Source organism: Abrus precatorius, unplaced genomic scaffold (genome assembly GCF_003935025.1).
Source record: "Abrus precatorius isolate BTA unplaced genomic scaffold, Abrus_2018 Scaffold6, whole genome shotgun sequence".
Lineage (NCBI taxonomy): Eukaryota > Viridiplantae > Streptophyta > Magnoliopsida > Fabales > Fabaceae > Abrus > Abrus precatorius.
Window position 1 is genome coordinate 15,311,275 of NW_020874406.1, and position 14,531 is coordinate 15,325,805.

The 14,531-nt window shown below is 31.9% G+C and overlaps 3 protein-coding genes across 10 annotated transcripts; 1 reads left to right on the top strand and 2 right to left on the bottom strand.

The window, feature by feature from the left end:
* Positions 1–279: 279 nt before the first annotated feature.
* On the bottom strand, positions 280–4,874 carry LOC113868894. 4 transcript variants are annotated; one of them, XM_027504875.1, is made up of 12 exons: positions 4,707–4,869; positions 4,384–4,485; positions 4,008–4,182; positions 3,865–3,927; positions 3,657–3,762; positions 3,343–3,447; positions 3,172–3,248; positions 2,961–3,078; positions 2,290–2,481; positions 1,113–2,197; positions 971–1,028; positions 280–605 (listed from the first exon to the last, which is right to left on the bottom strand). In XM_027504875.1, the coding sequence occupies exons 2-9, from the start codon at positions 4,455–4,457 to the stop codon at positions 2,453–2,455; spliced, it is 747 nt and encodes a 248-aa protein (XP_027360676.1). In that variant the 5' UTR covers positions 4,458–4,485; positions 4,707–4,869; the 3' UTR covers positions 280–605; positions 971–1,028; positions 1,113–2,197; positions 2,290–2,452. The 4 variants fall into 4 exon arrangements, with proteins under 4 accessions (XP_027360676.1, XP_027360674.1, XP_027360672.1 ...); XM_027504871.1 differs by lacking the exons at positions 4,384–4,485; positions 4,707–4,869 and adding an exon at positions 2,661–2,733 and having other exon boundaries at positions 343–610; positions 1,113–1,337; positions 2,080–2,197; positions 3,865–4,016; XM_027504872.1 differs by lacking the exons at positions 4,384–4,485; positions 4,707–4,869 and adding an exon at positions 2,661–2,733 and having other exon boundaries at positions 593–605; positions 1,113–1,337; positions 2,080–2,197; positions 3,865–4,016.
* Positions 4,875–6,283: 1,409 nt separating this feature from the next.
* LOC113868896 (germin-like protein subfamily 2 member 4) lies at positions 6,284–7,386 on the top strand. The gene is made up of 2 exons (XM_027504881.1): positions 6,284–6,543; positions 6,677–7,386. Exons 1-2 carry the CDS (start codon positions 6,429–6,431, stop codon positions 7,222–7,224), a joined length of 663 nt encoding a protein of 220 aa, XP_027360682.1. The 5' UTR covers positions 6,284–6,428; the 3' UTR covers positions 7,225–7,386.
* Positions 7,387–8,189: 803 nt separating this feature from the next.
* On the bottom strand, positions 8,190–12,080 carry LOC113868895 (adenylyl-sulfate kinase, chloroplastic-like). 5 transcript variants are annotated; one of them, XM_027504880.1, is made up of 8 exons: positions 11,560–11,677; positions 10,810–10,971; positions 10,416–10,549; positions 9,532–9,681; positions 9,297–9,415; positions 9,066–9,150; positions 8,807–8,853; positions 8,190–8,536 (listed from the first exon to the last, which is right to left on the bottom strand). In XM_027504880.1, exons 3-8 carry the CDS (start codon positions 10,537–10,539, stop codon positions 8,438–8,440), a joined length of 624 nt encoding a protein of 207 aa, XP_027360681.1. In that variant the 5' UTR covers positions 10,540–10,549; positions 10,810–10,971; positions 11,560–11,677; the 3' UTR covers positions 8,190–8,437. The 5 variants fall into 5 exon arrangements, with proteins under 5 accessions (XP_027360681.1, XP_027360679.1, XP_027360677.1 ...); XM_027504878.1 differs by having other exon boundaries at positions 10,416–10,560; XM_027504877.1 differs by lacking the exon at positions 10,810–10,971 and having other exon boundaries at positions 8,219–8,233; positions 8,399–8,536; positions 10,416–10,556; positions 11,560–12,080.
* Between the last annotated feature and the right edge of the window lie 2,451 nt (positions 12,081–14,531).

Genomic DNA, 14,531 nt, shown 5'->3' on the forward strand with positions numbered 1-14,531 from the left:
TGAGACTTCAAAAAATGAAATAAGGATTTAGTGCTATTTTAAAGCCAATATGTCTAAACTATCATTTCATCTAGTGAAGTTTAAAAAATAAACAATACCATATTTAAAATTAACAATAACCTGAGAAGTTGATGAGAAAAAAAAACTCTTTAATAAATCCATTCATCATTACTCAGTACACAAACTTGTTTTTATTAAAATAAATTAAAGTATAACTAACACATTGATTTCCTTCTAAAAGAGATAATAACTTTTAAAATATAATGAAAAGAGAGTCTAGAAACAATAACATCACTCTTTAAATTACATTGTTATTTCAAAAGTTAGCAATTTATAGCCTTGGATGAGCAACAAATCTTAATTCATGTCAGCTAACAAAAAGCCAAAACAACCAATTTCACCCTTCTTGTATGCTCTTAGAACATCTCATGCTTAAGGAGAGGAGAGCATTCTGTACAAGTTTGAAGAATCAGATGTAAGAGTAAAAAAAAGCTATGTAGTGCTTAGTGTCAATGCAACACAGCATTCCTTAATCTTTCAACCTCTAAGATTTGGCCATCTCAGGACAAGAAGAGAGACTTGACAGCTTCTGTGAAAGTAAATGTCTTCGCTACAAGTAAAATGCCAAATAAGTGAAGATGCACTCTAAAGGAAATATGTTTATGTGTGTAGTCGTTTGAGGCAAGAATGCAATGTTGGGACATATAATCTTCTAAGATTATACTGGTCTGTCCATGAGATTGGATATTCGTTTCAGATGAAGTCATTGATAAAGTACACATCATTCAGTTGACCAACCAATAGGATAAGTATTGTTATGTACCTCTGGCACCAACTATTAATATGCACAATATATGCCAAAGGTCTACAAGACTTTCACCTTATCTATTAGATACTAGATAACTTTCTTTAAAATATTTTCATCTCATTGTTACTTGATAAAATTCTGCGTATAGGATACTGAAGATACCTGAAACCAATTATTTATAGATGTAGAAGTGCAAAAGATATGCTGCCCTATGACGAACCTGTAAAATGAAATTATTTATATACATGAAATCACACTAAATAAATCTGTGGTTAAAAGAAAGTAATAAAGTTGTTTCATTCACCTTTGATGCATATGATCGTAGGTCCGTGGCTGAAATTAAGCTAGAACAATGTCTAAGAAAAAGACAAAACATCTCATAGATTACTGGATTGTCTTCAATATATAAGTTGGACAAAACCCAATTCTCTGTCAAAACTAAGTGAATATACATCTTGAAGAAATCACAACTTTTGTCTTTGAAGTTAATTTCTGTGAGTGATCTGACAATCTCTTCTCCACTGTTGACCTGAGAAAAAGTCAGCTCACTTTCCAAAAGTTCAGAAGCAAATCTCTATTCATATCCATGCATACTGTCACAATTAATTTGGTTGTACTTAATGCTGATTTTTTTTTTTAACAGAATCTTCTCACATCAATTTGTTATTGAGAGTCAAGTCTTAAAACTTAAAAGTCAGCTTGCACATTTTGCTTAGTGTTTTCAGTTTGTAATACACAAATATTTTAAAATGAAAATCAAAGTTCAAATAATAAAACCAACAATGCTTATTAATGCATAGATCTACAGTTCTATGCTCAAACAAGAAAGGACTATTTCCAAATTACATATACATTGAATTAATGAATATGGAAATATTAAGAGCCTTATTTGAAAATTTAATTGTTGGCAATACTTTGGATTTTGGACTTAAAAAATAGAAATATTAAGGGCATATTTGAAAATTTAAGTGGTGGAGAATTTTTGAGATCAAACATGGCTTAGTAGTATTTGTTAATACCATAAAAAGAATGAGTGAGAAAAGCTTTGACAAACATTCCACAAAAATAAACTCAATGAATAATTTCACAAACAACTCTTTTTTTTTTTTCTAAATTATTACACAGCAGTTTCATTCAAACAAGCAACAGTAAACATAATCTATAACTTGCTGCTCATATACTAACTTTCCATCACATCACTGGGACCTTCATTGTACCTTTCATATGCACAAGCATAAATAAACTTGATGAGAGAAGGGAAGGTAGCATACTCCATCAAAACAAGAAAGCAGGGTCTGATAAGCAATTGTCCTTCTAAGTTGCTTACAACGAAAGTTAACTTTTGAAACACATTCAGTAGTCTGGATGCAATTCAAATCCTTAGAGACCCTACACATCCAAGAGAGCAAAAATAAGGAAAGGGAAGCAATTACAAAGTCAAGGGCAAGATTACTAACAAAAAATTGAAAAAAAGTAATGACCTGCAAGAAATGAATTTTGCTATGTTCTCACAACTTGAGCACCATTCCTGGTCTGTAAAGTAATTAACAATTGCCTGCATGCAGTCACTCAAAAGCACCAACAAACCCTGAAACTGGCGATCAAGGAATAGACAAATAATAATTTCAACTATCTCTTCGGCTTCTACAATAGAAAAGATCGTTTTTTTACTCCTGCAATGAGAATCAAGAGACATGAATTGACATTATCATACTTTCAAAATTTTATTACTTGAATTATCAGTAGGAAATATAATAAAAGCAACCTCAAACTCAAATGATGACCAACAAAGAAACAAATAACAGAAAATCATTCAGGTTATCCTCTAAGTAGACTCACTGGTGTTGACTACCTTATCAGACAACAGGCAGTGACAAATCTGACCCAAGCTATAATATTTTGTGGTGGTCCTCTAATGGCAGAATCTAAAAGACATTTAGATTGTTCTTAGAAGCATGTCAACAACTGGCAAGAGATTAACAAATTTTCTTGAAATGGCGCACAAATATTTCTACATTGGATATATACCAATGTAAAAATATAGAACACTTCAACTTTACAATGCTGAAAATTAACAAATTCATATTTCTCTAGAAGGACAATCCATCTTTCACAATGCAGAGATAAACTAGTGCAGACATAAGAAATTCACCTAAACATTTAGGGTCAACACTGGCTGAAAATTTGAAGAGAAACCCGTAAATGTCAAGAGCTCTTCTCAAATCTGTATACCCAGGAAACCAATCAATTTTGACAGGCAACTCATCAACCTGGTAAAGGATGATTGTTAATTAAAAGAAAGATGCCAAGTCGTTATTTTTATCAATGGAACAATGCCAGAGAAAACAAAGAAACAAGTTTACCTCCTTTTCAAAAGAGAGAATCGCACACCAAAAGTCACTGGAAGAGTTTTGGAGCTCTTTTTTGGATGAATATAACACTGAAAGAACAAATTAAAACATATGTATGACTATCTTGCTGCTATGCTCATAGCTAGTAAGAAAATAAACGCAAAAGTCCATGCTTTCACTCACTTGTCTTGAAGGCCCAAATGGCTACTGGCTTTTCAACATGACCACGCACGAAAGCTAATTTTGGAAGCCAGCCATTAACTAATAACCCTTCAAGAAAGATATCTCCTGAAAAAATGCATAATATTAACTGACATAAGATACCACTTAAAAACAAAAACATTAGTTTTAACTGATAGCATGCATATAAGCAGCAACTTGATAAGAATCTGCCTTGATTCAGTATTTTGCCATGTTAAAAACAGACAGTTTCTTAGCGTTGCAAATTAACAAAGTAGATAACATTGTAGCCTTAACAAACAATACACCATAACAACCTTTGTCAGAGGCCAATTGAACCACAGAATTTAGCTTGTTGTTCAAAAAAGACTGTAAAAGGTTACAACTTCCAATATCAGGAAAATCTAGAGAGGGAAAGGATTTCTGCATTTCACAAAATGAAAACATTATTAACCTCAAATATCCATACAATTAAGAGATGAAAGTAGCAATCCATATATAGAGCATTTGACTTAGTATAATGACCTGTTCTCCAAAAACTTTTATTCCCCAAGGTGGAATTTCTTGATCTTCACCGAAAGCTTTCAACTGCATGAGAAAGGCAATCAACAACAGACAATGACAATTACACAAAAACATATGCAAAGAGAGAGACAAGAACAGGTAACCTGATTGTGACATTTCTCAACTAGCCTAGTTAACTTGGCTTCCTTGCTATCTTCATCATCATAGATACTTTTATTCTTCTTTGTCTTAGTTTTAACCTTTTTCTGCTTCTCCAAAAGCTTGTCCTGTTCTCTATAATGGTCTTTAAGAAGATCATCCAACCCAATAACTTTCTTCCTGATTGACATTCAAATTTCAATTACTTTATTTCTATAAACCACTTTTAGAACAAACAAACAAAGAGAAACCAATATAACGCAAAACAGGGATCATCACAAAAATTGCAAAAGAGAAACTATAAAACCCTAATCCCGATTTTAAAAAATGAAACTTGGAAGAGTTGGGCAGAGGTAAAACGAGTTTGAGAAAAAGGAAAACCTTTTATTGTTACTTGGAGGAGATTTGAGAAGGTTGTCTTCTACTTCGAAATCCAAAGGGTCGTTCATATCCATCACAGAGAGTGAAACGAGGAAGCCAAACCTAAGACAGAGAGTGAAATGATTAGGATTGAGAAAACATACGCGCAGCAATAGAAAGGAAGACGTTTGAAAGGGGTGCGAGTTTGTTTGGATTTAGCGCCACCCCATTCCGTTGCCCATTCGGTTTTGGTGATGAACATTCTATCTTCGCTGTGCTGCTTCTTCCCCATTGTTATTGTTAGGGTTATTCTTAATCACTCACTGCCGCAATAAATTACTTACTTCGTTTGTAGTTTACGGCGATTTTGAGAAAGAGACGCTGCCTGCTTCTGTGAGATCGATTTTTCTCTTCTCTCACAGCCGCCTTCCCCCGACTCCGCTATTCCCTTCACACCGCCGTGAAGATGTACGCGTTCGTGGGCGGGGTTTTATTTTTCGCGACTTTCAAAACAACCCTTCAGACCAAAAATAAATAAATCATATAAACAAACGGGTCTTAAATTTGAATTACAAAATTATAATTAAATTTTTATTTTACAGCTATATATAATTTTAAAATTATTTTATTCTCTAATTATAGATATAATTGTCTCCAAATGCTTTTTAGTATATGATTATGACCTAAATATTTATTATTGTTATAACATGATATTTGGTATAAACATAGTGCTAGACAAATTAAATATAGCAATAATATTAATTTAAAAATATTTAAAAAAATTTAACTTCAGTCCTATTTAAGTATTCACAAATAAAAAAAATTATAAAAAAATACATAATTATTATATTGAAATTATAAAAATATAATAAACTTTTATTATTATCAATTATTTATCTTCAACTTTAAAAATTGAGTTTAACAAAATTCAAAATATTAATATAACTTTCTTATTATGTGCTGTCTTACAATTAAAATATAATAATGATAATTTTTTAAAAATATCCCAACTTTTAATAATATAAAGATTTTTTTTTAAAATGAGAGAAAGAAAAACAAACATAAAAAAGAAATCTCTGAATAAACCTATATATGAAAGATCAACTTATAAAGAAAATCGTTTAAAAATAATAAAAAGAGATAATTTAAGCAATTTTAAGTTTGATCAAGTAGTCAATATCAGAGTCATATTTATCCTACACATATAGCATAGAATCTTCTCAATCTCACTATAAAGAACCAAAAAAACTACCAACTTCTTTCCTTATTTTCACTCTAACCAAACAAATGCAAAATTAATTTTTATCATATTTTCTCTTTTATCTATTTTTTCCTCACATTTTCTCTTCGCATAGATGATTTATATTTCTAACCGTTCAGGTGGATATAATATCTTTGCTACTTCAAATTAAAGAAATCTTCGCTGCTCTAAGAATGGAACAATCCTTTATATTGGCCTAATTCATAATCTGTCCATTAGCATAACAGTGAAAGCAATAGGGGAACTGAAGTGCTGGGTGTCGCATCAAAATGGCCCAATGCATACCCCAAAGTTGGTCAGATTTGGTAATTGGTGTCAATCTTCAAAGTCATTTCTCTTAATAATGACTCAAAAGATTATAAATACACACATACATTTCTCTTAATCATAATGCATGGATGAAGTTTAGATTTGTTAATCACCCTACGTTTCTCACCAACCTCCTCTTCATTGGATAGTCAATGTTCGTATTTTTCCAGCAAGCAACAAACTAATTTGTACATTGATAAATTCACACGAATAATTTTTTTCTAGTAAAGACTTAAAAAGTTTAATTCCTATTATGCCTTTCTACACAATTGCTTTGAATTTAAGTTGAAGGACTTCATTAATGCTTTGCCATCACATCATTAATTTCATCTACTCTGCCCATAAACATTGCCTAGCTACAAATGATGCATGTATATAAAGGAAGCAACTTGCCACATTTCTCAAATTCAACTCAAACATTCTTCTCCGATCTAAAGCCATATAATAAACTTTTGTGTTTCAATCTAACGCTTTATTTACTATCATTATCCAAATCATGTCGCCAACAAATATTTTGGCAATTTTGGTCTTCTATTGCTGTATCATCTCCTTTGTCTTCGCTTCTGACCCTGACACACTTCAAGATCTTTGTGTAGCACTTCCCTCTTCAGGTAATAATATACATTACCAATTACCATTTTAATTTCTCTATTTGTTCCTATAGTTCAAACCAGAGTATAGAGCATAATTGTGTTTAGGAAATGAGTACAATGATGTGCATGGTGTGTAATTAATTATGTGTAGGTGTGAAAGTGAATGGGTTTGCATGCAAGGCGGAGGCCAATGTCACAGAATCAGATTTTTTCTTTAATGGTCTAGCAAAGCCTGCAGTGATCAACAACACATTGGGATCTGTGGTTACTGCAGCCAATGTGGAAAAAATTCCGGGGCTTAACACATTAGGGGTGTCTTTCTCAAGGATAGACTACAAAGTTGGAGGACTTAACCCACCTCACACACACCCTCGTGCCACTGAGATTGTGTTTGTGTTGGATGGTCAATTAGATGTGGGATTTATCACAACAGCTAACAAACTCATCTCAAAGTCCATTAAGAAAGGTGAAATCTTTGTGTTCCCAAAAGGTTTGGTGCACTATCAGAAGAACAATGGGGATAAACCTGCTTCAGTGCTTTCTGCCTTTAATAGTCAACTCCCTGGCACTTTGTCTATAGCTGCAGCTTTGTTTACCTCAACACCAACTGTGCCTGATAATGTGCTTGCCCAGACATTCCAGATTGATACTAAAGAGGTTGACAATATTAAGACCAAACTTGCTCCAAAGAAGGGTTAATTTTATGTAGAGTTTTGATAATCTCATTTGGCCTTGTAAACCTACTTTCCCTTTATAATTCCCAATAACTCTTGAAGGGTCATGATCATTGTATCAGTTATGGTGTTGCATTTTGCTCATTGATGCGGTATTTAGTATAAAATAATGGTATCGGGATTATAATATATGTTAAGAATAAGAGTTTTGTTATATCTTTTGTTTATTTTTTATTAGTTTTTATTACTTTATAAAATAAATATTAAATAAAAATTATATGTATATATTAACTTAAAAATATAAAAAATGTTGAATATTTTCTTTTTAATAAATAAGAATAAAAATAAATATTTTAAGAATAATGCAAATTCTATAAAGTAGAAGCTGCTTCCTTTTATATGGGTATGGTTCAATTTTTGTTTGTGGTCCGTCGGTTTTGTTAACACTGAATAAAGATTGGACTTTTATCACCGCACTTTCTTTTTCATGTTGGTTAGTTGTTAAATCAGTGTGGTAAGAAGTAGACATCTTAAAATTGGAGGCTTTTGAATTAGTTTTTTCATTAAAAAACAAAAAAAGGGGGAATCCATTGCCCTATAAATTATATATAATAAAAGCAGCGCGTAAATATTTGAAAGAAAACTCAGCTGACGGCCAAAGTGGTTAGGTGGAAGTGATATTAGTGCAGATTAATAAAAGAAAAACTAAATGACAAACTATCATTTTTAATATAATAAGTTGCCTTAATTGTAAATTTACTTCTTTTAACTTAAATTTTATGTGATTTTAATTTTTAAATTTTGTAATTAGACTCAATATTGTTGCTTTTATTTTAATAAAAGAATATAAATATTTCCTATCTAACTTCATCGTCATTATTTTCTACACAGCAGTTAAATAATTTAATTTGTGAGAATCGACAGCATGAGAAACATTCAACAACAAACATCTGCTAGTATTTGCTAAAGGAAATGGATCACAATGCCAATCAACACCAACTCCCTCCTCATAGATCAACCTCAGTTATTTCCACCTAAATAATGAAGTCGTAAATACAATGTGACTGAAGACTTAGGAACAATTTTTCACGTTTGTAGCTGCCATAAATGAAAGCAGATGCATAGGAAAGGAAACGATGATTTCCTTGCTGCTGGAAGAAGCAGTTTGTTTGTGCCTTGGACTATGTTACATACGATACCTACAACAAACAAGAAAGAAAGACCCCATTCAAGAAATGTCAGGCGCGGAGGTATCCATTCTTCTCCAAGTATGATATTACTATTTCCGCCGTATCACTCGGAGACATACACTCACTTCCTCTTTGCTGCAATATTATCTGCAAGAGAATGGGAATGTGTAATCAATTTAAGAAAGTTCTGCGTAAGTTAGTTTTGAAGAGAAAGCAGAGGGTGGATAACTTTATCTCGTTTGTAAGGTCAATTTTTCCCTTCAAATCGGGATCCCGGGCAAAGAGAAATAAATTTTCTCATCGTATGCCAGTATGATATATTAAAATTTGTTCATATTATTCCTCTTTAACAACACTAACAAGTAACAACTGTAAGTGTTGTTAGTCCAACATTTGTACAATGCAACAAGTACACACCTCACAGCTATATGGTGGTTCATATGGATCATCTATCCCTGTGAAACCTGCAGAATTCCAAGTAGTTAATTCAATATGCTGATGCACATTGCACAATTCAATCCACAGTAAAAAGAGAAATAAACACAATTTATGTAGCTAAACTGGTGAACCTGTATAGTTAAAGAATTACTCCAGCACGTGCATGATTGTTACACAATACAAGAAGATTCCTATTAGATACAAAGCAGCAGCGATGCAAAAAATTAATCTAAGATACCTTTTATCTTTCCAGCTCGAGCAAGCTTATAGAGTCCCTTTGGGTCCCTTGCTTCACACACATCTAGTGGCACGTCTATGAAAACCTGCGACACGTGCAGATTGAGGATTGTAAACATTGCGGCAGTAAAGAATCTTTTGCCTTGTTTAATAACCGTAGTGTTCACTATTGTTAGCACTTAGCAGATGCTGAACAACCTGCATAATTTAGTTCACCGTAGTAAGAATGTACCTCAATAAAATCTCCTTTTGGCAACAGAGCTCGGCAAGCATCCCTATCCTTTCGGTACGGTGATATTAAACTAGTGATGCAAATAACACCTGCATCTGCCAAAAGTTTTGCTACCTCACCTGAAAATTATTCCCAATGATGTACGAAGATTAATAAATAATATTGCAAAAAATGGGGAAGAATGAGAGGACTTACGTGTCTTGATATGTATTTACATTTTTATATAGTAACTCACCAATCCTCCGTATGTTCTCTGAACGATCTTCTGCTCTAAAACTAAGATCACGGTTTAAGCCATGTCGAATATTGTCCCCGTCAAGGATATAAGTCAACTTTCCTTTGGAGTGCAAGCTTTTACTCAAAGCACATGCCAGAGTGCTTTTTCCTGAAATCAATTTTGAAGACTGTAATCAATCAGACAGGGAGAGAAAGAGAGATAGTGCTAGTGTCTACTACCTAGAAGAACGAAAGAAAGGTAAGTGAATATCCTGATATTCTAAAGAAACTAAACACAGCATTCATTTTCTGGCTTCACTATCAGTGGATATTCCACAGCAGAGAAAACAAACATGGAACATCTTCATGAAAGGCCACATTATAATTTAAAGCATGTTTGACCTTTGCAATTTAAAGCTTTCAAAAGAGAAGAAAATTTATTGTGTTCATGATTTCATTTTTATGAGACAAATATTGTCAACTATGATTGCATAGGTCTCAGGCAAAAGAAGTTGAGACTGTACCATAGGGAAGAAAAGTAGCATGTAATGGTGGTGAATAGTAAACAAGACCATGCGGCATTTCAATTGTGATAGTTATACAACAATGGGACGCCATGAAAAAGGAGCTATACCAAAATGAATGTTCACTGTTTCTGCCGTGCATATAATGTAACACAACGGAGTAGACATAAAAAATAACATCAAATGGAAGAACTAATGAACTACAAATCAGAACACCATTGGAATCCTGGAGGCATTTAAGACTGATAAAAGAAGCCAGGAAGCCAGGACTCTGTTACTGCACACAATTGAGCGCTTATTTCAGCCTGACATCAATGAACTAAGGCGAACATTCAGAAACAATCACTGTATATGTAAAAATTGACTGAATTTCACAAACCTGAACCACTGAGACCAGTTAACCAAATTACACAGCCTCTTTGCTGAAGTAGCTGCTGTCTATCAAATTTCTGGATTGGACATTCGTGCCACAAAATGTTCATCGAATTCCCAATATTTGTCATCTCGCTGAGACTTTTACCTAGCTAGATAATAACTTTGTTAAAAAATTTGAATTATATTTATTCAAATACATCATACCGCTTAGAAGTAGAAGCTAGATATTATCTGTTTATCTGTTTATCTGTTTTCCTATTTTTGTTCACTAAAAATTGTTGTCAAAGGCCCACTTGACAAGCAGCATACATGAAAGCTCAAACGGTAATTTAATGAAATCCATGAGATTCCAGTTACAAAAAATAGCAGCAAAGAGAAACAAGACTGTACACACTTACCACTCCTTTTATTGTTAATGAAATTATGTTTATTTGGACAAAATCACCTTGATAGCACTTTCACTTTATCTATGCTCAGGTTTCACCTAGGATGAGATCTTCCTGATCAATTTATCACTCTAATGTTTTTGTTCTCCATGTTCCCATAACCACTCAAACTCCCTTTTATAGCAATAATAAAAGCATTGGTGAACAGGTGCCCTGATTTTAAGTTGACCATTTAGCAGGAGAGAATCTTAGCACAACTATTGTAAAATATTCTCTACCGTAATACATTATATCATTTCACTCGTTTCACATTATTCTTTTAAAGTATGAATTTATTAACCTCGACACTTAAAATTGAGATTAAACATCTAAAAAAAGGATTAAACTCTTATATCTCTAATGTAATAAATCCTTGTAAAAGTCACTTAAACTCAGTAATATTGTTGAGAAGTTTGCTAAAACTTGATCGAAGAATTTGTGTTTAGCACAGCAAATGTGGAAAACGCTCATGTAGCTACAAATTTTTGAATTGTCTTTAACGTTGAACATATCACCATTTAATAATGTTACAGTTAGCATTCGTTATCAATTTTCCGGATAGACTAGTCCAAGATCAGAAAACAATCTCGTTCCACATTCCACTATCTTCTACAGTGTAATAATTAAAAACCTCATTCCACTCTCCACCGTCAAACAACAAAAATAACAGTATTAATAATCCAGATTCCAGATCCTGATAGAATCTAAAAATAAAGATAGTACCGGATAATGCAGCAGAGTGATTAGTCAGAGGTGTGAAACCATTCGGTTTCTTCAATTGACGCCCCTGGCATTGAGGACTGCCGTCATCGATCAAAGACGCGCCATGGTCCTCCTTCGCCATAATCGGCTTCAACAGGCTTTTACGACTACGACCTAATACAACAGCATTGATTACGCCGAACTTCAGGAACCCTAACTTCTCCACCGCCGAAGGTCCACATTGGACGTTGTGGAACAATCCACAACCACACGGTGGACGCGGTGCTTGTACGGTGCTCATCTCCGCAGCGGAAGAGAAAATTAAGCTGTAAAATGAAGATTTTGTTAAGCGTTTGAAACAGAAACTGAGAAAGAAGTGTAGCCGACGGCGTAGAGTCTCTCAGGTTCTGTAACGGTTTACAGTTACAGCTAAGCTGGACCTAAAAAATTAGAAGCCACTGTTGCCAGTGAAGGTAGAATTTTTTTCGTGGGAAACGTGCATTTTAGTTGGGTGATGTTTGCATGATTAGTTAAAATTAACATATAAACTAATTACGATGGAAGGGGGAGCTGAACTGCGTATCCTATGTAGGCACGTTAAGGTGGAAAATGATAGTGGTGGATTAGAGAATGAGGTTAGCTTTAGTTCCTTTGGATCGTGCGTGGGATCTTCTAAATTAATGCGTGCTGCCACATCACTGATCACTAATTACGATGGATTTGTTGTCATGTTCAACTTTGCGGTCAGATGTGGCACGCTTAAACCAATTTGTGTGAGTTGTCTATCTATTTGGCTTCATCCATATGTATAAAGCTTTCCGTAACTTGTAATGTATGGCCACATGTTCCCAATTATTTTTCTTCAATACCAAGTAAAGACAAAATCCTGCAAGAAATATAAATGATAAGAAAAGGACAGAACACTCTGATTTTCCACTGGATATAGATTTAGATATGGTCAAGGCATTCTTGTATCCTTCAAGAAATTATGTATTTGATGGGACTCTTAAGAACCGTTGATTTAGTTTAATTAAGGAAATGTATTTTGAGTCGCTAAAATGAGGATATATAAAAGAGTATTCGTTTGAATAAAAAATTAAATTTTTTTAAAATATAAAAAAATAATAAAATATTTAAAGTGAGAGTCAAGAATAAAAAAAGTATAAATACATAAATTTTAGTATAATAAAATAAGTTATTTAAGATTATTTCTATTTGATAAAAAAAATTATCTAATTAAAATTATGTGATATTTTAAAATTACTTTTTTGTTATCTAAATCCATGAATTGCAATAATTTTAAAATGTCATGTTTAAACATAACATAATGATTATATTTATATTACAAGCTTTAATATATAAAAAATTATTAATAAAAATATTTAATTAAACTAATTATCTGAATGTGTTTTTTATAAGATATACTTATAATAAAAATTATGTTTATAAAATAAATATAGTATAATGTATAATATTATATGTAGTATTGATATTAAATGATTCAAACAATATAAATTTTTAATCAATAATTGATAGTGGAGTGGGGATGTGTGTTCACTGCTCAGCACAAACACTCATCGCTGTCTCACTTTTCTTTGCCGGCGCCATCATGGTTCCTTAGTTCCTGTTTCTTGTTCACGTGCAAGCATTGTTTATTTTAAAGTTGAATAAAATGAATTTAAATTAATTACATAAAATTAAAATGTATATTTAAATTAATCACGCGTATAGACTTTAAATTAAAATATGTATAATAAAAAAAAACTTTAAAATTTAAATAAATAGAAACTAACTTTGTTTATCATCGCAAGTTTTTGCTAAAGCATATCTTGTGTAAAGCGTTATTATTATTATTATTATTTGTAAAGTTATCCAAATGGTCCTTCAGAGATCAGTTTCTTTCACACAGCGAGTTAATTTCCCATATTATTATACATACGTTTTTATATAAAAATGCATTTAACGTTAAGGAGGAGTTTTAAAATAAAATTTTATAATTAAATTAACGAAATAATTTTTTATATGATAAAAACTTATTGAATGAATATTTAATTAAATTGTTTATATAAAAATTTCTTAATTTAGACACACATTTTAATGCTGTTTAGTAGTTTTAAATTTTTTATTAAACTTTAAAACAAACAAACAAAACTTTTGGACAACATCAATTTGCTATTTGAAATTAGTGATTATTGACATTACTTATTAACAATTAAAAAAATATATAAAAGGTTTATAGCAAGTCTTACAAGAAGAGAGAGGAAACAAAACTTAAGGAAATGAGAATATACGTTCCACAATTTAACCAAATTATTAGTCTCCAGAGGATAGTCGACTTAATCTTTAACATTATGAAAATGTCAATTTTCAATTCTAAAAATTGGCAACATTAGTTAATTTAATTTCTCTCTCTCTCGCTATCTATATATATAATACACGGCATTTTAACAGTTGACAAAGTTTTTAACTTGTTTTGTTCTTTAATTGCAGAATGCATCAAAAACTAAACTAGCGAATGGATGTCGAAAGTAAAATATCAATTTTATTATTTTAATATTAAAAATTATATTGACTTATAGCTATACTATTAATTTTAATAATCAAAATTATTATTCTACGTCATCGTGGAAAAAAAACATTTTACGTTTTATTTCAAATAGTAATATTAAATATACATATATTTTTTCTATTCAAAGGGCCCATTAAATGTACATATTTATACTTATATAGTTTTACCATATAATTATAATTAGTTTTATCTTATTTTTAGTGCACGCGAGTTTGTTAGGATTAGGAAATAAAAAAATAAATCAATTTACCCCGGTTCAATTGAAAACTCGATGAATTAACTTCCTCATCAATTTGGAGAATCTATAAAATTGACAGAGAAAAGGCTAACCAACAAAAATGGTTGAGCCTGTCAAAAAGGATGACAAAAAATTATATTAAACCAACTTTTTTTTTTTGACAAAAAGAGTCTCATTGTGTTGACC